Source organism: Artemia sp. Qi Xiang Cuo, chromosome 15, assembly GCF_049724085.1.
Source record: "Artemia sp. Qi Xiang Cuo chromosome 15, ASM4972408v1, whole genome shotgun sequence".
NCBI lineage: Eukaryota > Metazoa > Arthropoda > Branchiopoda > Anostraca > Artemiidae > Artemia > Artemia sp. Qi Xiang Cuo.
In genome coordinates this window covers 6,384,049-6,411,639 of record NC_142808.1, presented here as the reverse complement: position 1 = coordinate 6,411,639, position 27,591 = coordinate 6,384,049, and the positions used below count along the sequence as shown (strand labels likewise).

Here is a 27,591-nt window from a genome sequence, read left to right as displayed (position 1 = left end):
CACTAATATATTCTCATCTTGAACAGTGTTCCCTTTTGTCTTATGGTTCCTTTCAATTATATGTTCAGAAAGTAAGTTCATTCTTTGTACAGACTTTTGGTCTTCTGGCTTTAAGCTTATACTAGCACCAGATTCACTTGTAGATATCCCTTTTTTCTTTAGGTGGACATAGTGGTCTCTCAGGTTCTCAAGCTCCCCCATCTTTTCATAAGCTCTTTAACTAGAAAAAACCACAATGATTACTAAATTTTTCAATTTTTAAACTTTAAACATACTCATTTTATAGCCCAATTTTTATTGCAGCTTATTCATAAAATATATTGTGGAGATTTAGTTAATTTTTCTCCTCAATAACAAGAACTCCGTAGCTAATTAATTATATAGAGCAACAAAAAAAAAAGAATTTTTGGACCACAAAAAGTCAAGGATCACTTAGAAAAGAAGTAAAATTTACTGTGCCTTAAATCAAATCTATTGAAACAAGTAGTTTGCCTACACCCAATTATAAAACATTTGTTAGGGTACTAACTGAATTGATATGATTTCTTTACTACTATAATACTTCAATGCATAAATACTCAATAGTCTCTACTGTATTTCCATTTTCTTATCAAAGTTAAATGTCACTTAAAACATGTTGGTGATGGGCCAAAAAACCATGCATATTGAGTGTCCTGATTTGAAGCTTTAAAATACAATACAATTTGATTTGTTTGTATCAAATTTTAAGGTTGCTTTGGGTCCAACTAAAGTTAATCAAAATCAACTTTTACTTGAAGGCAATATCCACACACAGGTGTTTGGGGAAATGAGGACATTTTATTTACTATTCTCTTTTTTTTCTTTTTTTCAAAGTTCATGTTTTTCTATGACATTTTCCTTCCTTTCTGACAAAGTTCTTAAAGATCACACATTACATAGATCTAATGACCAAAAATTATTCCTAACTATGTCATTAAAGTCTTTTTACTACATGGTTTTATCCTTCATTTAAATTCTTAGTAATGTTTGGTAGTTGATATATCTTTCTCTGTCAATAAATCCATACAAATATATTTCAACACCACAGGAAATATTGCTGTAGCCTACTGTGAATGAGCTGTCTGTTGTGAATTCCATAAATATAATTTTCACATGTTGGAAATTTAAATAAAATGTTGGTGTAAAAAAATAATTTAAAATATATAGCCTATTGCCTATGTTATAAACAAAACTTTGCAGATCATTGATGCTTGTAATATTTTTGTACTTATTTCCAATCAAAACTTAGGTAATATTGTACAATTTTATGAGTTTGAGAAAAAACAAATAGCCTTAAATAGCCCATAGTGAACCCAATCATGGGGAATGACAGTACATTGCAAGGTAGCTTTACAGATCAGCAGCTTTGTAGGAGAAAATGGCTTAATAAACTTAAAAGAATACCATTAGATTCCTTATTTTATGCTCTTTTCCTGTATCACATGTGTTTCTGACAGTGCACCTTATCTTCCCAAATGGTCCTGGATATATCCCTAAGATAGCCTATATAAAACTTCTACATTGCCAAAAAAATTAACTTAAAGTCTTTATTTTTTCTGAATGATCCCAAATCTTTTTCATTATAGAGGATGTTGACAAACTAGATCAAACTATCCATTTAAATGTACCAAAGTAGGTTAGATCCTAATCTAAATTTATTCTTGCTTCAACCTCATAAAGAACATTTTAAATCCTGAGTTAAGTTAAAAAACTAATGTCCTAAATATCATTTTAAATGATTTTAAAACCACCAAAGGTTTTATTTTAACCTCAAACTCAAAAAGAATTGAAAAAACTAGCAATATTTATCGAAGTATAGCCTATCCTAGGCCCACAAATCAAGACAGTCTATACTTACTACTTTCTTTCCTGCTGATGAAAAACTTGGCTCAGACTTTCCAAAGAAATTTGTTTAAATTGCTGGGCGCTGTCAGCTAAAATAAAGAGTTTGAACAAATAGTACGTCCAGTGGTGTTTACTGATGTCATTATGTGTTGCTATGGCTTCCAGCAGATACACTTGGGGGAAGGCAGGTGGCCAGTAATTTATTGCTGAGTAGGGTCTTTTTTTCAGACGGTAGATTAGTTAAAGCGGTAAAAAAGGAAGGAAAATTCCTTTCTTTGGAGCCAATGGCTCTGTATGTAAATTAAATTAAAAAAATAAGCTTTTTAAACTGAAAGTAAGGAGTGACTGTAAAACTTAAAACGAACAGAAATTATTCCGTATATGAAAGTGGCTGTCCCCTCCTCAACGCCTCGCTCTTTGCAGTAAAGTATTTGTTTTATTGTTTTAAAGAATAGAGTTTGTGAGAAAGGGTCGAACTTTAGCGTAAAGAGCGAGGCATTGAGGTGGGGACAGCCCCTTTCATATACGGAATAATTTCTGTTCGTTATAAGTTTTGATGTTGCTCCTTGCTTTCAGTTAAAAAAACTTGTTTTTTTATTTAATTTCTGAACGTTTTTGAATTAATGCAGGTTTTGATTTTGGCTCACTGTACATAAATAATTAAAACAAAATTTGTATATTAATTTTGCTTTTTTTTGGCTAAATGTCTTTCTCGAAAGTTGTTTAATTTTATTTACAAACGTTTTTATTACGAACGTTTTTTATTGTAATAAATATACATAACTTACGAATTAACTTACGTAACAAACTTCTATATTCGTATTGTTTATTACGTATATTAGGGGGTTCGCCCCCTAATCAATACCTCGCCCGAATTTTTTGCGAATTCTTTAAGAATAACCCCTTAATCACAAAGACCGTTAATTAGAATAAATAGCTCTTATGAAAGCACTAAAAAAACTTTAGCGTAAAGAGTGAGGTATTGACTAGGGGGCGAACCCAATCACATACGTAATAGTTTCTGTTCGTTTTAAGTTTTGATGTTGAAAAGTTTTCAGTTGAGAAGTTTTTCAGTTGAAAACTGTTTTTTTTATTTAGTTTCTGATCATTTTTTTAAATAACGCTGGGAAATCCGGCGCCCCCTTCATACGATGTCCCTTCCCCCATGAAAACTTCCTCCATGGAAAGATCCTCCCACGTAACCTCCGACACCCCCTTCCCAATAGCAGAAAAAATCCTCCCTGAAAACGTCTGTATCCCCTTCCCAATAACCAATACTATATGTAGGCCTGAACATTGGGCAAAGTTCATAACTTGCAGCCCTTCCGCCGCGGACTGTGGGAGATTAATCATCCTTAAAGACATAGTTATTATGTTTTTGGACCATGCTGAACAAAATCGCTATCTCAAAATTTTGGTCGGGTGACTTTGGGGAAAAAATGAACGTGGGAGGGGTTCTAGTTGCCCTCCATTTTTTTGATCACTTAAAGAGGGCACTATAAATTTTAATTTCCGTTCGAATGAGCCCTCCCGCGATTTTCTAGGACCACTGGGTCGATACGATCGCCCCTGAAAAAAACACCAAATAAACATGCATCCTTTATCATTCTTCTTGCAAAAAATACAAAATTCCACATTTTGGCAGATAGGAGCTTTAAACCTCTACAGTAGGGTTTTCTGATACGCTGAATCTGATGGTGTGATTTTCATCAAGGTTCTATCACTTTTAGGGGTTGTTTCCCCCTTTTTTCAAAAATGAGGCAAATTTATTCAGGTTTGTACATTTTGATGGGTTAGACTAAATTTGATGAAACTTATATATTTGAAATCAGCATAAAATTCTTTTGATTCCATTTTTTAGAGTTTCATTTACTATTGAGCCGGGTCGCTCCTTACTTACAGTTCGTTACCACAAACTGTTTGAAATATTGAGAAAAATAAAATAATATAAATACAAATTTTATTTTACCTGCTTACAGGTAAAAAACCTGTTTATTTATTTTACACTGAAGGCTCAATGAGAGTTAGGGTACTTGGACATTAAAATGGACTATTTAAGGCATGTGTCTCTCTCCCCCCCCCTCCTGCCTATAAAATGACCTACCGTAAAATGAACAAAAAATATTTTAAACATTTGTTATAGCAGTGAAAAAATTACAGTAAAAGTAATAATGAACTGCTGAGATTCCCATATTTTTTTATATAACAGTTTATTTTTATTAGTTTGTCCAATCATTTTGATTATTGCTGCGATTTATTGTTTATTTTTTCGTTGATGTTTCGGAAAATTGTTGTAAGTAGCAAAGTGACACAAGTGCCGGTGGGAAAACTGTCTCTCTTACTAGAAGTGTATTACCTTAATTTAGAGACATTAATTTTCATTCTTTTAAGTCAAAAGACCATTATTCACTGCCGAAGCACTTGGTATAACCCGTTTTCAAGAGCAATGTGAAAGAACTTCTATTCAATATAGTGGTGGCACAATGATTGACAAATTCAAAAGTCGGATTAGAGACACAGTGGCATCTGAACAACAAACTATCTATGTTGATGACTTCAAGAATTTTCTACATCTGGCTTCAAGTTCTCAAGAAGACGTTGATACTGTGGTCAATCTCTGTAAAAAGCAAGTATAAATTTTTTTCAGAGCTAGGCTAGTTGCTCTGAAAAGTAAATTTTTTTTCAGAGCAACGCTATAACATTGCTTGTAGTTATGAGTCTGGTGCCTTGTATGTATTTTTTTTCACCGACCCTGTTAATTTGGAAAGAATGATTATAGAAACATAGACGGGCCCATTTGATTGGAAATTTGGAAGCTCTAGTACCATTCCTAAAAAAGGAAAGTAATTGGAAGAAAACTATACCCTTCATGTGCCCTTTTTTGCTTCCCAGCCCCCTGTAACCTCCGTGATAATGCATAAAATTTTTTAGATTTTTGAGGCAGTTGAGCTGTTGAGTATTACCCATCAAAAGCTACAAGTCTGACAAAAATTTGCCTGATTTTTGAAAAAGGAGGGAGAAACCCGAAAAAAGTCAAGGAATTCTGATGAAAATCGCACCATCAGATTCAGCACATCAGAGAAATCTACTGTAGAGATTTCAAGTTCCATCTGCAAAAATATGGAATTTTGTACTTTTGTACCAGAAGAAAGATCATAGATGTATGTTTGTTTGTTTTTTCCCAGGGGTGATCATATCGAATCAATGGTCCTAGAAAATCGGGAGAGGGCTCATTTGTGCGGAAATTAAAATTTCTAGTGCCCTTTTAAGTGACCAAAAAGATTAGAGGGTAACTAGCTCTCCCATTTTTCCCAGAATGGGAAAATGCCCGAGCCCATTTTTTTCCAATAAATGTCCATTCAAAATTTTGAGCTAACCATTTTGTTCAGCATTGTTGAAAGATCCAATAACTATGCCTTTGGGAATAACATGATCCCCCTCAGCCCCTGGGGAAAGGGCTGTAAGTTATGGAAGTTGCCCATTGTTTATGTATAGTATTTGTTAGTATACAGACACTTTTTAAGGAGAAGAAATTTCGGCTGGAGGTAATTTTCACAGGGAGATAAGCTTCTGTGGCGAACCTTCCAAGGGAAATAGTATGCTTGGCGAACTTTCCAGAATCTTAAACGAAGTTCTTCTTATTTGTTTTACTTTTCTTTGCTGACTCAATTTTATATGTGAAGATGTTCTGAGGAATTGTCAGGGAAATTTTTAGCTGGGTTTGAGGTGTCTGGAGGATTTTTTCATGGGAGGAGAATTTTAGTATGAGAAACTCTCCATAGGGGAATTTTCCACGGGAGCTATTTTATAGGGGGAGGGGTCATAGAAAAGTTTCCATGGAGAGGGGGTTTCCTGTATGATTTGAAAAACGATCAGAAATGGGAGTCTTTTTCAAATGTAAGTATACTAAGGATTATTTTTCAGGCGGAATTGTTCGCAAAAAATTTTTTCGGGGGAAGTTTTTAGTAAAAATGGAATTGTGTGGGGGAATTTTCGTGGGGAGGGAGGAATTTTACGCGGGGGGAAATTTCTATGGGATTGGGGAGGGGACAATCCCCCCTCAGACACAGATAATTTCTCTTGGTATTAAGTTTTAATCTTGCACTTACTTTCAGCTGAAAAAAACTGTTTTTCTTTATTTAATGAAAGTTAAGAGCAACATTGAAACTTAAAACAACCAAAAATTATTCTGTTTATCATGTATGAATTAAAAAAAATGTAATTAATAAATGATTCCAAACGTCTTATTTACTTATTGCCTTTTTTATCATTTCTGTTGAAAATTGTATTTTTTTTTAAGGAAATAGACCCCAATAAGCTTTTCCATCCTCAAGGCTGGAAAAAAAACTTAAAAAAACACTAAATACTTAAGAAAAAACACTTTTATCCCATTATATTGTCCTCGTTTGAGCAATCGTTCTTACAGCATTGGAGACAAAACTCGAGCTTTGGCGTAAAAATTAGGTGGGTTAAAAGGGGAGGTGGTGGCCACCCTTCTGTATATCTATGAAAATAGGCTCGAATCAAACTTAAGTGTACAAAGAGGGGGGGGGGGGCTGAGAAGGTGTCAGATATATGGAAAAAATTTGGGGCAGTCAAGTCTTCATTAAACTTGGTTAGCAAGTTTAGAATTTTAGAATTAACCAACTTCTTCTGCTCAGAAGTTGGTTAAACTTGGTTTATTCCCTAGTTATGTTTTTGAAGCTCAATATCCATTCTAACATTTTTAGGGAAGGGAAAGGGAAATGATCCCTAAATTGTTTTCATCAAGACATCTAGCAATTTCCTAGCTTTGCCTTGTAGGGTCCTTGCCGATTTTACCTTTTTTTTTACCTTTTTCCATCCTCAAGGCTGGAAAAAAAAAACTTAAAAAACACTAAACACTTAAGAAAAAACACTTTTATCCCATTATATTGTCCTCGTTTGAGCATCAAAAAGGCCAAGGTAAAATTATTTACCTTGGTTTACCAATAGGCCATCAAAACCATGACTTAAAGATTCGGGTTTGGGAAGTGGTAGCCCTCCTAACATTTAGAAAGAGTGACGCTAAAACTTTAAAGAAACAAAAATTACCTTAAGACCATCAAAATCATCTGAATTTGTTTTCCTTAACAATAAATAAAAGTTCAAATAGGGATAAAATCCTTTTAATAGACAGTGATGATGATAACAGTGATAGAAATTCACAAAAATACCAGATATTTCGGTCACATATACAGTGACCGTCATCAGCAGTAAAACTAAACTAAAACAATTGTGGTCTCCGAAATTATCTGTTTTCCTTAAGGACATCTGAAGGGAAGCAAAATGAGCCTGATAAAGAAGATAGGCGCGAAGAAGCGGCGACAGAAAGAAAGCGCAAGAAAACAGTTGAACCTAGTGAAAATGGTGATAGCGACAATGGCGAAAAGATGGAGTATAAAAGGAGTGGTCCATAAATTCTTGCTGTCGCGACGTCTACTAGAACAGCTTTCTTTCTTGGAGGCTCATACCTCGTCCAAACTATATGGGGGAAGGGTCTCCAAACTCTTTTTATCAAGACGTTTACCAGACGTAAACTTCTATAGAAATAAGAGATTGTCAATTATGAGTGTTTGAACGTTCTTGCACCAGGGTTTCTTATGAATCCAGTCTTACATCTGAGCCACGGAACACAACGAGAGTGGGTCATGTGACCAGACACATAGGCCCATCAATTCGTTTCATTTTTCACCAAACTCGCCCATCAATCCTGGAAAGAGTTACTTCAGGAATTTGGTAATGATAAGTTTCGAGAGAAGGGTTTTTCTTTTTTTTCTGATATATTAATTTTTCTTGTTATTTTTTTTATAAGTTGAGTTGTATTTTTTTTTCATGTTTTTTTAGTGTTTATATGCTGGTCCTTACTTCTTTAGGTTCCAGTCACAGGGTAAAGGAGCACGATTTTCAAATTTTGCCATAGGGCCTGTGATTATGAGATACTTTCACTTAGTTCAACGACCAGCTGAAGCTTTACAGGTACTTTATTTAGTTTCTAGACCCTCGGTTTCTTTTTATCTCGTAAGCTGTAGGTTAAATCTGTTACCTTAAAGCAATTTTGATACGGCTGATACTAGTTGGTGTGCAACCCCTACCTCCTAAACAAAAATTCAAACCCTGTAGGTTAGTTTTTGGTACTTGTTAATTGAACGAAACACACCCAAGAATTGAGGTTAGGTTAATCCTAATGAAATATAACTTTCATATAGCCTTTTTTATATAATAATATAATTTGGGCTATATGTTTATACATTAGGGGGGGGGGGTAAAGTATTTGGACAGAGCCGCTATATTAATATAACTTAACTTAAACTATACATAATATGGATATAAATATAGATATATATCTATATGTATGCTATGTATATATATAGATATACATAAAGATAGATATTTATTGCAACAAAAGCCTATTTGGGTCATTGAAAAAGGCGTATCAATAGCCAAACATAGTACATAACAATAAAATAACATAACAATTACAAAAACATACATAATAAGGCACATAATACCATAAAACTAACTCACGTAATAATTGGCTTACAAATTATACGTACGTACTTACAAATGAGATTTTCGTGTTTGTATTGCATGTTGGAAAAATCTAAAGGAACTTTTGTCAAAATCTCTTTGTAAGCTTGATGTAAATATTCTATAAGACCAGACCAGCATCACTTAATAAAAAATCATCCTCGTTTTTTTTTTTTTTATTTTAATTCTATGTTACGTCATTTTTTTATTTTTTTTTTCCATATTACTTTATACTATTTTTCTTATTATTTTTTTTCACCATTTTTGTCTAAAGCGCACTGAAGCAATATTTAATTTGAATATTTACTAAGTACCTTAAATAGTTCATGGACCACACTGCCATCTACAAAACGTAACAAATGAAAATATAGAGGAAACGGGTATAGTATTTTAAAACAAAGCAGTGGACAACGGTATTTTAAAGCAGTGGAGGCCCCTTTTTGAAAAGTAGATTACTTCAGCTTGATGGCTCATATGTATTTAGAATTAGCGTAAAAAACTGATTCGAATTGACGTTGAAATTGTTATCAAAATTCCTTTTCTGATAATTCTGGGTGCTCTTAGCTCTGGTCGCTACTTACTCACAGTTTATTGCCACGAACTGTTTGACAGGAATAATAAGGCTGGACAGAGGTTGGCTTCAGAGCCCACTCCCCTCCGAGAAGCAGTGGCGCCATTTCAGAAAAGCTCAGGGGGGGATCAATTTTTGGCCCGGGTCCATACTCAAAATGTAATTATTCTGTTTGGTAGACTAGTCTTCAAATTAGTCTTCGAATACACATTAAAGCAACGTAATTTATTTAGATTTTGCCTTTTGCAACCTGGTTAGTGACCAAAAAATCGTTACAAGATGGAACATTTACCACACACATTTAAAACTGAAACTTATATGCAGTTATATAAGCAATGTATATCTCCTTGGCTTCATTTTTGTGAAGTCGTCCACAAGCTTTTCAAAATTGAGCTCATTCACTACAACCTTTTCAGAGAACTTAAGGAGCAAATGCGAAAGTCGCTCGTTGTCCATTTTTGTCTGAAGGTAATCCTTCAAAGTTGTCAGCTCAGAAAAAATCTTTTATTTGAGCATGTTGTGAGCAGGAATAGGATGACTATCCTCGCGACTTTAAGTACCTAAGAATAATCTTACTTCAATCTTACTAGGCTTTTAAATAGACTTAAAGTATTTACCGGTTTCGGTGGAAGCTGCGACACATATGCAAGAGCTATCAAAGCTTGACTCTTCAGCTCTATAACATCGATACCAGCCTTATCAAAATATGTCGCAATCTCGAGAAGTAAATTTGTGTTCATGAAGTTTTCGGATTTGGGGTTAAAGCATCGTGTGGCTTCTAGCACTGGCATCTGGACAGAAAAACGCTCTTCAAACTGATTTGCCACTGTGTCCAACCTCGTAGAACTCTCTTCGGATTTTCTCTTCTGTTCTTGTGGCCTCAAATTCAGTGCTGTGCTTTCCAAGTATTGATGTCATCAAATAGTCCCTGAGTCTTCCGGATATCTTCTGAACTCGTTTTGATTTTGCTGGTATGGTTGAAGCAAGAGCGCTTGTTTCCGACAGATCAGCTCCAACATTGATAGCCAACTACTTAGACTTGCCGTATAGGACTCGAAAATACTTGACATCACGCATTGTCTTCAGTTGTTTTTTTTTTGTTTTGGTAATTAAAGTGCAGGCTTCTGAAATGATCAGATCTGGGGCCTGCAGTTGTTCAGAAAGAGGGTTGATCACTGCAAGAACTTCATGAATGACCTGCAAGCTGAATATGAATGGAAACAGCTCTAGTTGATTCTTAAGACCTGTAGCTTCTGCCGCTTCCTCCCTGTCAGAAGATTCTTGAACAACTGACAGAACTGCGAGTATACACTCATATTTTACCAGAATTTTAGCCACTGACCTATACCAGTAAGACCAAAGCGTCACAACTGTCCGTTCAAGTGTTAGCACGGACACGTTGGCAGTTTTTTGGCCTTGACAGACAACTGGTATCGAGTGTTGCTGTTGGATACAAAACCATAAACTGTTTGCAAAACTGAAAATACTGACGAAATTCTTTGTATTTTCTGCATACAATCGCCAATAACAAGGTTAAATCTATGAGAATGACAGTGAGCGTACACTGCTTACAGTTTTTTTTTCCCGGAGACGGGCATCTACTCCTGAAAAACGTCCGCTCATTACACTCACCCCGTAATAGCACTGTCCGACACATTTTGACTAGTCAATGCCGATTCTCTTTATTTCGTTGTAAATAAAGTCGGCCAAACTCTCAGCGTCAACCTTGCGCATGTGGTAGCAACCTATGGCTCTTTCTTTGATTTTAAGATCACTATCATAGCGCACATAGATCGCAAGTTGTTCCTTTTTTAAGAGGTATTTTGTTTCGCCAGCAAGAACAGTAAAGTATTTTGCTTCTCTGACGTCTTTTGCGACAGAACTCTTAATTTTATTTCCTATGACCTCAATGTATTTGTTTTGGTACTCGTGTGACAAGTAATGGCCATAGGCCTTTCGATACTTGTCCATCAGGTCCGCGTTGATTTCCGTTAAAAGACCTACGATCTCAACGAAATTCCCTCGATTGGCACTGGACTCTCCTTCATCATGGCCACGAAACGCAAGATCTTGCCATCCAAGTAAGGCTGGTGTTTTTAGCAGAGCCTTTACATACCGTCTGTTCTCTAATATTTTCTTTATCCGTTCTTTGAAGAGGCATGAGGTAACAGATTCGGCCGTCTCCGTCTGAATAGCTTGAAATTTGGCCCAGGAAATATTAAATACTTTGTGCCGGTCACTGCTTTCGTGCTGCCTTACCAGCTCTGAAATGTCTTTCCACTTTCTCAATCCTACGTCAATGAATGCTTTTGCGCCATACCTTTCGCCTCATCTTCACAATGATCCACTGAAGTGTCGGCAACAGATGCAGAATACCGATTCCTCTTCTTTTGAATATTTGAGCCATGGATATAGCCATGGAAATGACTACAGGAATACCGGGTACATAAATTGTTGGAGACGGTATAATGTAACAGGCTAAATCCGACAAAACTATGCAAAAGGAAATATTCTTCAAATAGGTAACTTTCGTAGTAAATTTTTGAGTGTCTTCAATTTGCTGCTTTCTAATTACCTGATTTTTGGTTTTTCAGGAATAAATGAAAAGCAACAAAAAATTTGGAAAAGGAAGAATAAACTGAGAGCTTTAGAGTTGAAAATTGGGCCCCTAAAAAAAATCTGGGTGGGGCTCTTGTCTTTTTTATGGATTTATGAGAAACTAGGGGTTTGGTGTTTAGGGCCACTCCCAGACGTTTCGTACCTATCCTGAGCCTCCTCTCCCAAAAATGATAGTTTGTTACAAGATTCGCAGGTTGTTACAATTAGTAGAATAGGATAGGAGTTGACACCGTTTCTGTTTTCTGCCAAAACAGAAGCGGTGAAAAAGAAACTGATTTTTTTCTCTTTTTCTCCGATTTTTGTTGACAAAAAACAGAAACGACATGTTTTTACTTAAAAACGGTCAACGTAACAGGTATTTGTGTTTTTTCTGTTTATTTAGGTTTACGAGAGTAAAGTGAGGACTTACAAATGTAGATTAATAAAAACCGACCAAATATACACTAATACCATATAAATTGTAATTTATCATAGGCAACGCAATCGCACTGCCTAAGTAAAGAACGATGTTGGCACAATGTATTATTTATTATTTTTTTTTGTTCTTTAGACCAGGGCACTTCGTATCGAAGGAATTATCGTAGAAACTTCGAAAAGGGTTCATTCGATTTAAAACTGAAGTGGCTTGTACCCTTTTTAATAGTCGAAAGTGATTGGAAGGCAACTAACACCCCTTCCACGTCCACCATTACCCCAAACACATCCAATAAAAATTTTGAGATAGCCATTTTGTTCAGCGCAGTCGATTTCCAGATAGAAACTATATTTTTGAGGAGGACATTCCCCCACAGCCCTCAGGGCAAGGGTTGTAAGTTATGCCCTGGCAGCAAATAAGGTTTCTATAGAAAGTTTTGTCGTAGAAATTTCAAAAGAGGCTCATTTTATTGAAAATTGAAGGAGCTTCTGTCCTTTTTAATATTCGAAAGTGCTTGGGGGGCAACTAACTCCCATTTCATGTCCACCGTTTCCCCACAGTTACACAGTCAAAATTCTGAGCCATGTCGTTTACTCAGCTTAGTCGAAAGGCCTGGAAATTAGGTCTTTGAGCCCATCCCACTGACTTACACCCCACTGGGTTGTAAGTTATGCCCTGGGGTAATGTAAGGTTTTTATAGAAAGCGTTGTCGTAGAAACTTCAAAAAGGGCTCATTTGATTGGAAATTGAAATGGCTAGTACTCTTTTCAATAGTCGAAAGTGATTGGAAGGCATGTAACACCCCTTCCACGCCCACCATTTATCCAAACACATCCAATCAAAATTTTGAGATAGCGATTTCGTTCAAAGTAGTTGAAAGGTCCGGAAAATATATCTTTGAGGATGAAACTCCCCCCACTGCCCTCGGGGTAAGGGTCGTAAGTTATGCCCTGGGGGCATATAAGGATTTTATTGAAAGCTTGTCATAGAAACTTGAAAAAGGGCTCATTCGATTGCAAATTCAAAGGGCTAGTGTCCTATTTAATTGTCGAAAGTGATTTGAGGGCAACTGACCCCCCTCTCACGCCCATCTTTTTTTCAAACACATACAATCAAAATTTGTAGATAGCCATTTTGTTCAACGTAGTTAAAAGTTTTAGAAACTAGGTCTTTGAGGATAACCCCCTCAGAGCCCTCGTAGCAAGGGTTGTAAGTTTTGCCCTGGGGCATATAAGGGTTTTATAGACAGTGATGTTGTAGAGACTTCAAAAAGGGCTCATTTGATTGGAAATTAAAAGGGCGTGTGCCCTTTTTAATAGTCGAAAGTGATTGGAGGATAACTAACACCCCTCTCACACCCACCATTTCCCCAAACACATCCATTCAAAATTGATAGCCATTTTGTTTGACGTTGTTAAAAAGTCCAGAAATTATGTCTTTGAGGACGTCACTCCCCCTACAGCCCTCAACGCAAGGGTTGTAAGTTATGCCCTGGGGGCAAATAGAGTTTTTTTTTATAGAAAGTGTTGTCGTAGAAAATTCAAAAAGGAATCATTCGATTGGAAATTGAAACGGCTAGTGCCCTTTTGATAGTCGAGACTTAATGGAGGGTAAGTAACCCCCCTTTCAAGCCCACCATTTCCCCAAACACATCCAATCAACATTTTGAGATAACCATTTTGTTCAACGTAGTTGAAAGGTTCAGAAATTATGTCTTAGAGGATGACAACCTCCTCACAGCCCTCAGGGTAAGGGTTGTGAGGTTATGCCCTGGAGCATATAAGGTTTTTATAGAAAGCGTTGTCGTAGAAACTTTAAAAAGGGCTCATTCGATTGGAAATTGAAAGGGCTAGTGCCCTTTTTAATAGTCGGAAGTGATTGGAGGGCAACTAACCCCCCTCTCAAGCTCACCATATCCCCGAACACATCCTCACAATGAATGTGCATTGTCAGTTTAATATACATAATCTGATATTCAATAATCAAAATGTTAATATTATTTGATTTACTAAAGTTTTGATTTATTAAAGTTGATTTATTACAAATGAATATGTATTGTCAGTTTAATATACATATACTGATATTTAGTAATCATAATGTTAATATTATTTGATTTATTAAAGTTGTACAAGTAAGAACTTTTATTTTTTTTTTTCCATTAAGATGCAAATTATGTTCTCGCCTTGGGAAGGCATAGGGGTTTTGAGCCCTACTCATGTTAATTTCTGCTCGTTTTGAGTTTTGACTCGGTTATTTATTGTAATTTCTGTTTGTTTTGGGTTTCATTTATTTATCGATGCTGATTTGTGGTAGTTTCACGCTTGGTAGATTATTTTATTTCATTTTTGCTCATTTTTGGTTTAATTGAGTTCTTTATTTTCCTTTGAAAAACTTATTTTTTGGAATAAGTCTTTTTAATTAATTACTTAAAAACATAAAATAAAAAAAAAGTTTTCTGATGAAAATAAAAAGCGAAGTTGGAACTTGAAACGAACAAAAATTACTGCTTCGCGGTTTACATAGTAGATTGATGTAAAACTGTTTCAAATGAATTGGCTCTTGGCATTTTATTAATATAGCCAAGGTATTTTCAAATTCACAAGAATAAGGAAATCAGCAAATATTAGATGAGGCTGGTGTTTTATTTTTCGAAACTTGCACCTGCTTTCACCCCTATCAGTTTTCACCAATTCTATTTGCGGAAAAGCTGTTAAACAGGAGGTTTTTACTAGCTCAAAAAGTTTTTTAATTTGGAGAGTGAGACTTTGGAGAATGGGTCTACAGAATCAAGCTCGGGAAGGTGATTTCAAGCTCTAGCCTCTACCCTTCTCTATATGTAAAGCTTGTATGAGTAGGGCTGGATTTAAAGCTTTGACGCTTCTATATGTTCCTCTATATGTGACGAGGGTGCCTACCCAGGGCCGGATTTTAAGCTTTGACGCTTCTAGGTCCTAGGGCTTTGCCACTCCGTATTTGCGAGATTTTCGGGAAAATCCCCGAGAATTTAGGGGTTGCACTAATTTTAAGCACTAAACCGAACGCACTTGATGAGCCAAAAGTAATGAAAGAGAGAGGGGATACCGAACTCTCAGCTGCTCTTCTTGGGAGGCGTCTGACAGTTTTTAAGTGGTCACGGAACTCCTATGTTGTTTTAAAATCACTTTCCCTTGAGTAGATAGCGCGGCAGCGGAGTGCACCTGGAACTTTGACGATAAATCACACCAATCCAGATTATGTTAAGAAAAAATCGCTCAGTGATGATTTATTGCGCCCCCTAGCATTGTGTGCCCCTAGGCCCGGACCTAGTGGGCCTATTGGTAAATCCAGGCCTGTGTATGAGAACAGGCTTAACATTGCCAAGCAACATTTAATAAGCTTTTTTTTATGTAGGATTTGAGCTTAATTCAAACCCAAATTTGAATTTAAACTCCTGCGAGTAGTTTTACGAGGTTCAAATATCTTTGCCATGTCCTTTATTGGAAAGCCGATTCATTTTTTAAATTTGATTCATCTAGCCAATAACTTTAGAAGTTAGCTTCGAGCCTTTTCATGTGTTTTTTTTCTAATTTGTATTCAATCTTGTAGCCAAACTGGAATTTTGTTGAAAAAGCCTCCGTTTAGTAGTTAACATAGTTTTTTAACATTTTTAAATCTAATTTTTTAAGTTTTTTAATATTTAATTTTAATCAAATTTTTGAATTAATAAGTGTTACTTAAGACGATTTTTTCCCTCGTATATTAAGAAATTTCTCATTTGTTAATAACACCTATGTTAAAGAAGGAAGATGTAAATTATTCTCAAAAGGGACACGACTTTAGCATGTCTTCCCCAAGTCAGTGTTGCCAGGTAGGGCCGAATTTTGGAATATTTTGAATAGCCACACTATGAAAACTGATTTCATAGCCACAAAGACAAGTTACGGGTGATACAATGCATTGGGCTTGTATAATTTGGGCTATATATTTGCACATTAGGTGGGGGGTAAGGTTAGTTTAGGGGTATTGTTCAAATACTTTACCACACCCAAACCCCCCTCCCTAATGTGCAAATATATAGCTTAGATTATATTATTATATAAACTAAAGGTTATATTTCATTAGGATTAACCTAACTTCACTTCTTGGGTCTTTCGTTTAAGTAACAAGTACCTATTTTTTTACTCCTTACTCTTTTAGGAGTAACTCTTACCCCCCACGACTGGTGTTTACTATTACTTCTTTTACAGGTATTCACCAGTGCGCAGTCAGAAGGTTTATTCTTACAGTTCTCATCATTCAAAATTTTAATGGATTTATTATTTGAGAATGGAATGTACAACGAATTATTGGGAGTGTTTGATGTGCTAAAAGAAATGAAAATCGGTGGCTACTCGTATCATACCAACTGCACTACTTTGGCTTTGGCAGCTTGCTATAAACTTGTGAGTCTGAATTTGTCTATTATAATCTGTCTTGTCTTCCAATTTATTTGTGATTATATTTATTGCGATTATCTGTTTATTGTGATTATCTGTTTTGTCTTCCAATTATATTTCTCTGGGACATCTGTTGCGAATAACCCGTTCCTGAAAAGTGGTAAAAGAATAGCCCAATTTTTGCACTTTCTTGTGCTCTTATTTTAGAAAAATAATACAAATAAAAATGAAAAGATTAAAGAAAGAAAATGAAGAAGAAACGTCAAGAAATGAAGAAGAAAATGAAGAAGAAAGAAAATGAAGAAAGAAAATAAAGAAGAAATGAAGAAGAAGTGTCAAAAAGATATGTTTTCTTTACCTCAATTTAGTATTCCTTTCCCCAGGTCGGAATAAGTTATGTATAAATTCATTTCAAACTAATGTTAAATAAACAGACAAAGCCTTTAAAAAATATCCTTTTCAACAAAAGTATGTAATCTACATTTATTATGCTATGCCTCAAAGAGTGCATTTTAATGCCTAAATATCTTAACTCTCGGTTTTGGGAGGAGGCTGGTAGGAATTGATATCTATTCCCTCTTGATTTCCGAGAATACTTTTAGCCTATGCCTTTATTATTGGTGCTGGATTGGGGGGGGGAATGATGCACCTCCCATTGCGACTGTCTTTTTCTGTGTAGTATAAAATTTCAAATTTTTATTAAATACTCACATGCTCTAGCAGTCCACCAAACTCCCACCCCAGGAATAAAAATATTTCTTGCTATATTACCAAAATGGATTTCTATGTTGCCTGAATTCTCTCATTCTAATCTTTAGTAATTTATTGTTATTTTATTTGAATTATTAGAGTAGAGTAACTTTTTATTTACAACAAGGCATAAACACTGTTAAGAAACAAAAACGCAAATGCCTTATGGCATACTTAAAGTGCATTACCTGTTAAAAAGAAACAGAAAAATTATCATACAGACTACATTTTCAATAGTTTAAAAGGCTACATCTTTATACACTTTACACTACATCTTTACACATCTTTAAAAGGCTGTAACTGACACTACTTCCCAAAATGAAAAAAAAAAACTGACACTGTAGTATCACAATGTGTTTCTTTAAAGCATAAAAAAACTGAAGCTTGTCAGATCACTCTCGAATCGGTAATAGTAAAGAGTTCCATATTTTTGGTCCCATGGGACGAAGGCTAAAATTGGTCCTTGTCATAAGGCTAAAATTGGTCCTAGTCATAAGGCTAAAATTGGTCCTAGTCATAAGGCTAAAATTGGTCCTAGTCATAAGGCTAAAATTGGTCCTAGTCATAAGGCTAAAATTGGTCCTAGTCATAAGGCTAAAATTGGTCCTAGTCATAGGCTAAAATTGGTCCTAGACATAAGGCTAAAATTGGTCCTAGTCATAAGGCTAAAATTGGTCCTAGTCATAAGGCTGAAATTGGTCCTAGTCATAGGCTAAAATTGGTCCTAGTCATAAGGCTAAAATTGGTCCTAGTCATAAGGCTAAAATTGGTCCTAGTCATAAGGCTAAAATTGGTCCTAGTCATAGGTCGTAATTCCGATGAAAAATATGATCTATGAGATGTGGGGTAGTTATGATATTGAGAGTTTGTCGTAAAAATTGTAGGAAATCTTGATGGAAGTTGATCAAAGGGAAATTCATGGCCAATACGAGAAATAGAAATCAGTTGATCTGAATAATCGAAAATATACCGGAAGACCCGTATAGATGTGTTACTGAAGCTGAGCGATCAATATTAAAAAGGATCATTATTAAAAATAGATGCAAAAGTAAATGCCCAAACTGAAGCACAGTAAAAGAAATAGAATGAAAAAGAGGAAAATAAACTATCTTCAAAATATTTTGAGGAAAATGATGGCGCAACCGTGAAAAAATCCCAATATTTCTGGATATCTTCAGCGACAAGATTTTAATGTGTTCTCGGAAAGATAAATTTTCATCTAGAAAAATTCCAAGATGCTTAAAATGGCAAACACGGATCAGTTCAACATTAAAAAAAAAAAAAAAAAAAAATAGGATCAGAAGAGAGAATGACTTTACTTCTTAGACTCCAATGACATGGTTCTCCTGATATTAGTCTAGATATCCTCCCACCCCTTTACTCGTAGAAATTGCCGTAAAGTAAGCTTCTTTGTGTTTTGACTGACGAATAAAAACAAATGTCTTTTTATATTACATTTTATCTTTTGTATCGTTGAAGCACTGTTGGTAGGCTGCCTTTAATAGCCTATTTTTATGTAGATATGCTAATTTCTCCCAATACTTAACCATGCTAACTAGGCTATCTACTCTGGCAATAACCAGCCCCAAATCGCCCCTTAAAACCCACTTATTAAAATTATCGCTTAGACTTAACAATTTCTAAATAAAAGTTTAACTGGGTCCTTAGTAACTTATTCACCTTACCAAGTCCCCAAATTTCACATTCATATCTAAACACTGGTCTTAACTTATTATTGAAAATCTTCCTCTTTAACTGAATGCCACCTAGGACTGTATTTCTTAAATTATTCTTAATACACTTTATATCGCCCTTGGTCATTTATTGAAATTCAAGTTCTTAAAAATCATAAAACAAAAAAATCGCACTGGAGAAAATTCTAAAAGGGTTTGCAGTTGTCCGAAAATCTACATAACTACTTACCGGATCAATCAAATGACTAAATAAACCTATTAAAAAAATAATAACGAATCAGTCTCCATCACTCTTCGGCACTCACTTCCCCTACCTTGCCTCCCAATCCACTTTTACCTCCCCTAGCCACCCTCCTTCCCCTATCCACATGCTAGTGTGCCTATTTTCAGAATAATTATCCTTTTATAGAAACACCGCACAATTGAGCAGGACATAAATACGCTTACCAATGAGTGACAGAGAGGGGGGGGGGTACTTTGTCATATTCAACAAGCCCATAAATTAGTAGCCTCTTTAAAAAGTTTACATATTGCTTTTTTTAAACTTTATTTGATGCTTCAGATATTTCTATTAATTTGGGATATAGAATCATCATTTTTTTCAATTAATTAATTTCTATTAAATTGGGATACAGAATCATCATTTTTTTCAATTAATTAATTTGTATTAATTAATTTCTATTAATTTGGGATACAGAGTCATCATTTTTTTCAATTAATTAATTTCTATTAAATTGGGATACAGAGTCATCATTTTTTTCAATTAATTTATTTGTATTAATTAATTTCTATTAATTTGGGATACAGAGTCATCTTTTTCTTCAACCGTAATTTTCGTAAAAAAAAGAATTATTTCTAGACTCAATAGAAGAAAGTAAAAGCATCTCAGCAAGGGCTTGTGAAGGACAGATAAGGCAAATAAAAAGTTGCTTATGTTTTAAAACTTTCTTTACGGTAACGAATCTTGAAAATAAACAAAAAGAGGGACTTCTTTTAATAATAACATAAAATTATAAATGTAAAATTTAATGTATAAATGTAAATTATAAAATTTAATTTATAATGTGTATAATATAAAATATAATAATACAAAATAAACATATAAAATGTATGTAAATAAAGTTCTAATGTAAAATGCATATTAATGCGCTGGTGACTAATTCTTTTATTTTCAAATCTCAGTTCTGAATGTAAATTCTCTACATCTTTTGTTCTACATCTACATCTTAAATTCTCTACATCTCTACATTCTCAGAACCGCCTGAGAATCCTCTTGCAGCTTCGTTATTGCAGCATTCATACTTGCATGTAAACCTCTGATTGGATACCACTTATTGTTCTAACAACAAAAGTACGAAGAACAAAAGGGAAATATTTTTGTAAGACATTGAAGATAACTTGAAATAACAGGTTAGTACTATATCCAAGGGCCGTCCTCAGTAATACAAAAATGTGTATAAGAAAAAAGACTCACAACAAATTGCGACCAAAACCATCAAAAACGTGGGAATTTTTTCAAAGAAGTCCTAACATCATTACTTCAGCGAAGTTCAACCAGGACTGATAAAAAGTGAGGTAAAACAAGACGATTCAATGAAAGGAAAGAAAAATAATTTAAAAACACATTCTTATTGCTAATCCAGCCTTTTTGGAAGCTAGCCTCAAAGGTCTTTTTGTGACCGGTTCTGTGTTAATGTCTGTTTTTTAAAATATTTTGTAAGATTATTTTTAATTAAATTTCTGTATAGAGCGTTTATTGTATATTCCCCCAGGTCCCTATTTAAGGAAGTATTATTATTAATCTTAAGTCTGATTTTCATTTGATTCTCGGACTACCTGCTTTATGCCCAGGTCATTGCTAATAAGGGGGGATTCATCAAAAAGTATATTGTGGTTAGGATTTTCAAAAATATGGCTGCCTAATGCAGAATCAGATGAAACAGTGGAAATATTAGAATTTAAAGCTTTGACAATATCATCTTTATGCTGTTGTATGCGCTTTTCTAAATTCTGGTGTGTTCTACCTATATAATATTTGCCACAATCGCATGATATTTGATAGACCCCTCTTTGGCGAGTAACTGGGGTTTTATCCTTTCCAGAATTTAGAAAATTTTTGATTTTAAAATTATTTGTGAATTCTACATAGAGATTATTTTTTGTGCAAACTTTTTTAAGATTTGTAGTGATTTTTGGGATATAGGGGAGGTAAATTATATTTAAGGGCTTGTCAGACATCTCACTTGGTAAACTATCATTAATTTTACGGTAATGTCTTTTCAGTCTACAGTTAATTACATTATTAATAAATAACATAGGATACCCATTTCCAAAAAGTATGTCCTTGATAAAGTTTAATTCTGCTGTGATGTGGGAATCAGAACAAATATTTAGGGCACGATCGACGAGGGATATTACAACTGCTATTTTAACTTGGGGGGGGGTTGATGTAAAATGCAAATATCTATTATTTTGTGTTGGTTTTCTATAAAAAGTAAAATTGAGTTTTTCGAAGCTACGAATAACTTACACATCTAGAAATGGGATTTTATTTCCGATTTCAATGTCTAAGGTAAACTGCAAATTTCTATCATATGTATTAAGGTGATCTAAAAAGCCCGTAAGCTCATTTTCCCCATAGTTCCAGAGTGAAATTACGTCATCCATGTAGCGTCCCCAAAAGATATGTTTCAAAAAATACGAATCTAATGCCCACTTTTCAATATGTTCCACATAAATATTCGCCAGTAACCCGGAGAGGGGAGTGCCCATCGCTAAGCCCTTAATTTGCTGGTAAAAAGAATTACGGAATTGGAAATACATTGAGTATTTGTTACAGAGTTTAACCAAGGTCATTAAAACATCACAATCTATTCCTGCTTCTGAAGCTTATATTAAGTGATAATTTTATTTTATTTTATTTTATAATAACTGTTCAGATGCTGTGACATCAATATTTGTATACATTGAAACAATGTCAAAGCTACTTATAATTGTATTTTCTGAGATATTTACGTTTTTGAGTTTTTCAACTAAATCTACCTAATTAAATATGTATGATTTTTCAGATTAAACCAAAGGTTTAAAGGCTGTATGTAACCATTTCTCAATATTGGATGTGGCTTTCGTACAAGCTACTATGGGGCTTAAAGGAATGCCTTGCCTATGTAATTTTGGTAGACCATAAAACTTTGGGTAAAAGCTACCACGGGGGAAAAATTTTTTGTATAGCTGCGGAGTAATTTTACCATTTTGTTTTAAACTTTTTAATTCATTTATAATTTTGTTTGCAAATTGATCATTAATAATTGATTATTAATTTAGGCAAAAAACACGCTATTATCATTAACCAACAAAAATTCTTGGAATCTTGCAAAATTGAAAATCTTATTCACAAGTCTTTAAGATTCAGATAACAGTTAAATAACCAAAAAGAAGAGCAATTTGCTCGCACACTACAATTTAAACATTAACACATATCATTGAAGACAAAAAACAAAACAGATACACTATATCCTCTTAAAGGAAATCCTTCGAAAATTTTTTATTTGAAAATTTGTCCTCTGTTGATTTTAGCCAGGTTGCTAGGTTGGAAAAAAATTTGTTTAGTCATGATTTCCGCTTATCAAGGGAACGACTTATTAAGAAATTGGAAAACCTCAGATATGAATTTTGGAGGAATAGCTCTACTTACACTCCAAGATTCACTTCTGGGCCGGCAGTTGTTAATCTATCCTCTAGAACACTTGAATCAAAAGGAATTCAAATTCTCAAAAAAGGTCCAAAATTCTCTTTTCTTCCAAAACATGTCCCTGCTGCAGATTTAATTTCCTCTCTAAAATCCTCTGTACACAAATTTTATACATCTATACCCAACCCAGATGAAGTTAGGGCTAGTCTTATAGACACCCTTTACAACAATCAAAAAAAGATTAATTTTCCCGCCAATAAAAAACCAGATAATTTGTATGACCTAAAAATACTATCTAATCAAACAGTTCGTGGTAACGAACTGTAAGTAAGGAGCGACCCGGCTCAATGGTAACCGAAACTCTAGAAAACGGGTTTTTGATACCAATAGATGTATCAAAAGAATCAGATTTTAATGCTGATTTCAAATATATAAGTTGCATCAAATTTAATGCTACCCATCAAAAGTTACGGGCCTGAGAAAATTTGGCTGATTTTCGAAAAAAAGAGGAAAGACCCCTAAAATCTATAGAACCTTAATGAAAATCCCACCATCAGATTCGGCGTATAAGAAAACCCTACTGCAGAGGTTTCAAGCTCCTATCTACAAAAATGTGGAATTTTCTTTTTTTTGCCACAAGAAAGTTCACGGATGCGTGTTTATTTGTTTGTTTGTTTGTTTTTTTTTGTTTTTTTTTCCCCCGGGATGATTGTTTCAGCCCAGTGGTACGAGAATATCATAGGATAGTTCATTCGAACGGAAATTAAAAGTCATAGTGCCCATTTCGATTGACCAAAAAAAAATGTAGTGAAAAATGGCCCCCACCCACGCTCATTTTTTTCCCAAATTCACCCGATCAAAATTTTGAGATAGCCATTTTGTTCAGCATGGTCTAAAATATGATAAAAATGTCTTTTAGGATGACTTGATCCCCCAAAGTCCCCAGGGGGAGGGCTGAAAGTTATGAACTTCACTCAATGTTAACATAGAGTTTTGGTTATTGGGAAGTATACAGACTTTTTCAGAGGTGCTTTTTTCTGGTAGGGGGGGGAAGGAGAGGGTCGGGGGCTATAGGGAAGGATCTTTCCATGAAGGAAGTTTTCATGGGGGAAGGGAAATTGCCATGAAGGGGGCGCTGGACTTGCCAGCATTATTTATTGGTTATTGGGAAGTATACAACCATTTTCGGGAAGGATTTTTTCTGGAGGGGGGGCTAGAGGAGGGGATTACTCTGGAGAATATTTCCGTGGAGGATGTTTCTTTGGGGTAAGGGACATTTCTATGAAGGGGGCGCCGGATTTCCAAGCATTATTTAAGAAACGATCAGAAGTTAAATAAAAAAACAAGTTTTTTCAACTGAAATCTAAGAAGGAATATTAGAACTTAAAACGAACAGAAATTATAACGTATGTGAGGGGGTTCTCCCCCAAGTCAATAACTCGCTATTTAATCTACAGTTTTTTTTTAGTGCTTTCAAAAGAGATATCTATTCTAATTAAAAGGCCTTTATGATTCAGGGGTTTTTGTATTAAAACGTTTTGTAACTTTTAACGTAAAGCGCGTGGTATTGACTAAGGAGAGAACCCCTTCATATAAGTAATAACATATACGTAATAAAAAAAAACAATAGAAAAACAAGCGATACGGCTCAATAGTAATCGAAACTTTTAAAAACGAAATTTTGATGTCAATAAATGTATCAAAAGAATGTGTTTATAATGCTGATCCTAAATATATAAATTTTATTAAGTTTAGTATTACTCATCAAAGGCTACGAGCCTGAGAAAATTTACTCGATTTTGTAAAGAGGGGGGAACATCCCCTACAAGTGAAAGAATTTTAATGAAAATCACACCGTCAGATTCAGCGTATCAGAAAACCCTATTACATAGGTTTCAAGCTCATATCTGCAAAAATCTGCAACTTTGTATTTTTTGCCAGAAGAAAAATATACGAATATAGAAGTTAGTTACGTAAGTTAATTTGTAAAGACATCCATTTAGTAAAAGAAAAGTAAAATTTTTATGCAAATAAAAGCTGCAATAACTAAAAAACGATCAGAAATTAAATAAAAAAAACAAGTTTTTTAAACTGACAGTAAGAAGCGACATTAAAACTTAAAAACGAACAGAAATTATTCCGTATATGAAAGGGCTGTCCCCTCCTCAACGTCTCGCTCTTTACGCTAAAGTTTGACTCTGTCTCACAACTTTATTTTTTAAAACAATAAAAAACTTTAGCGTAAAGAGCGAGGCGTTGAGGAGGGGACAGCCCCTTTCATATACGGAATAATTTCTGTTCGTTTTAAGTTTTAATGTCGCTCCTTACTTTCAGTTTAGAAAACTTGTTTTTTTTATTTAATCTCCGTAAAGATTCATCCATTATTATAACTAAAGCAGATAAAAGCAATTCTCTGGTTGTCATGGATACGACAGATTACGATACAAAAATTTATTCTCATTTAAATGACGAGACAACTTATAGAACTACAACCCACGATCATACTGATCAATTTGCAAACAAAATTATAAATGAATTAAAAAGTTTAAAACAAAATGGTAAAATTACTCCGCAGCTATACAATAAATTTTTCCCCCTGTGGTAGCTTTTGCCCAAAGTTTTATGGTCTACCAAAATTACATAAGCAAGGCATTCCTTTAAGGCCCATAGTAGCTTGTACGAAAGCCCCCACATACAATATTGGGAAATGGTTATGTACAGCCTTTAAACCTTTGCTTTACTCTCAAAAATAATATATATTTAATTCGGTAGATTTAGTTGAAAAACTAAAAAACGTAAATATCTCAGAAAATACAATTATAAGTAGCTTTGACATTGTTTCAATGTATACAAATATTGATGTCACAGCATCTGAACAGTTATTAGAAAATAAGATCAATGAAAATTATCACTTAATAGAAGCTTCAGCAGCAGGAATAGATTGTGATGTTTTAATGACCTTGGTTAAACTTTGTAACAAATACTCAATGTATTTCCAATTCCGTAATTCTTTTTACCAGCAAATTAAGGGCTTAGCGATGGGCGCTCCCTCTCCGGGTTACTGGCGAATATTTATGTGGAACATATTGAAAATTGGGCATTAGATTCGTATTTTTTGAAACATATCTTTTGGGGACGGTACATGGATGACGTAATTTCACTCTGGAACTATGGGTAAAATGAGCTTAAGGGTTTTTTAAGATCACCTTAATACATATGATAGAAATTTACAGTTTACCTTAGAAATTGAAATCGCAAATAAAATCCCATTCCTAGATGTGTTAGTTATTCGTAGCTTTGATAAACTAAATTTTACTATTTATAGAAAACCAACACAAAATAATATATATTTTCATTTTACATCAAACCCCCCCCCCCCCAAGTTAAAAGAGCTGTCGTAATATATCCCTCGTCGATCGCGCCCTAAATATTTGTTCTGATTCTCACATCACAGCAGAATTAAACTTTATCAAGGACATACTTTTTGGAAATGGGTATCCTATTTTATTTATTAATAATGTAATTAACTGTAGACTGAAAAGACATTCCCGTAAAATTAATGATAGTTTACCAAGTGAGATGTCTGACAAGCCCTTAAACATAATTTACCTCCCCTATATCCCAAAATCACTAAAAATCTTAAAGATATTTGCGCAAAAATTCATCTGTATGTAGTATTCAAAAATAATCTTAAAATCATAATTTTTCTAAATTCTGGTTAAGGTAAAACCCAAGTTACTCGCCAACGAGGGGTCTATCAAATGCCATGTGATTGTGGCAAATATTATATAGGTAGAACACACCAGAATTTAGAAAAGTGCATACAACAGCATAAAGATGATATTGTCAAAGCTTTAAATTCTAATATTTCCACTGTTTCATCTGATTCTACATTAGGCAGCCATATTTTTGAAAATCCTAACCACAATATAGTTTTTTAATGAATCCGCCCTTATTAGCAATGACCTGGGCATAAAGCAGGTAGTCCGAGAATCAATTGAAATCAGACTTAAGATTAATAATAATATTTCCTTAAATAGGGACCTGGGGGAATATACACTAAATGCTCTATACACAAATTTAATTAAAAATGATCTTACAAAATATTTTAAAAAACCAATAGACATTAACACAGAGCCGGTCACAAAAAGACCTTTGAGGTTAGCTGCCAAAAAGGCTGGATTAGCAATAAGAATGTGTTTTTAATTTATTTTTCTTTCATTTCATTGAATCGTCTTGTTTTTACCTTACTTTTTATCAGTCCTGGTTGAACTTCGCTGAAGTAATGATGCTAGGACTGTTTTGAAAAAATTTACACTTTTTTGGTTTTATTGGTCACATGTTGTTGTGAGTCTTTTTTCTTTTATACATTTTTTTCTTGCTGAGGACGGCCCATGGACACAGGGCCGTAATATTCATTCAAATTATCTCCACTGTCTTACAAAAAGATTTCCCTTTTGTTCTTCGTACTTTTGTTGTTTGTTATGGAAAGGCAGTGTGGTCTTCGTCGCTATTTTCGACTTATTGTTCTTCCCATCGAGGACTCACTCTCGGCTGTAGCCAGCTTAAAGAGGATACAAAAGGCCACGAAGGCGGCTTTTCAAACAGTTCGTGGTAACGAACTGTAACTAAGGAGCGACCCGGCTCAATAGTAACCAAAACTCTAAAAAACGGGTTTCGGATACCAATAGATAAATCAAAAGAATTATATTTTAATACTGATTTCAAATATATAAGTTTCATCAAGTTTAGTCCTACCCATCAAAAGTTACGCGCCTGAGAAAATTTGGCTGATTTTCGAAAACAAGGTGAAAGCACCCCCTAAAATCTATAGAAACTTAATTATAATCACACTATCAGATTCAGCGTATCAGAGAACCCTACTGTAGAGGTTTCAAGCTCCTATCTGCAAAAATGTGGAATTTTGTATTTTTTGCCAGAAGAAAGATCACGGATGCGTGTTTATTTGTCTTTTTTTTTTTTTCAGGGGGTGATCGTATCGACCCAGTGGTCCTAGAATA

General features: G+C 34.5%; 1 protein-coding gene and 1 pseudogene across 1 annotated transcript in view; one reads left to right on the top strand and one right to left on the bottom strand.

The window, feature by feature from the left end:
• Positions 1-27,591, top strand: part of LOC148943265 (pentatricopeptide repeat-containing protein 2, mitochondrial-like) — a 60,866-nt gene that overhangs the window by 17,802 nt on the left and 15,473 nt on the right. Inside the window, exons 2-4 of the mRNA XM_089100912.1 lie at positions 4,258-4,492; positions 7,761-7,863; positions 16,247-16,441. Coding sequence (XP_088957038.1) covers positions 4,258-4,492; positions 7,761-7,863; positions 16,247-16,441 — 533 coding nt within the window. The remainder of the gene's footprint in view (positions 1-4,257; positions 4,493-7,760; positions 7,864-16,246; positions 16,442-27,591) is intronic.
• On the bottom strand, positions 10,372-13,967 carry LOC148943266 (zinc finger MYM-type protein 1-like; annotated as a pseudogene).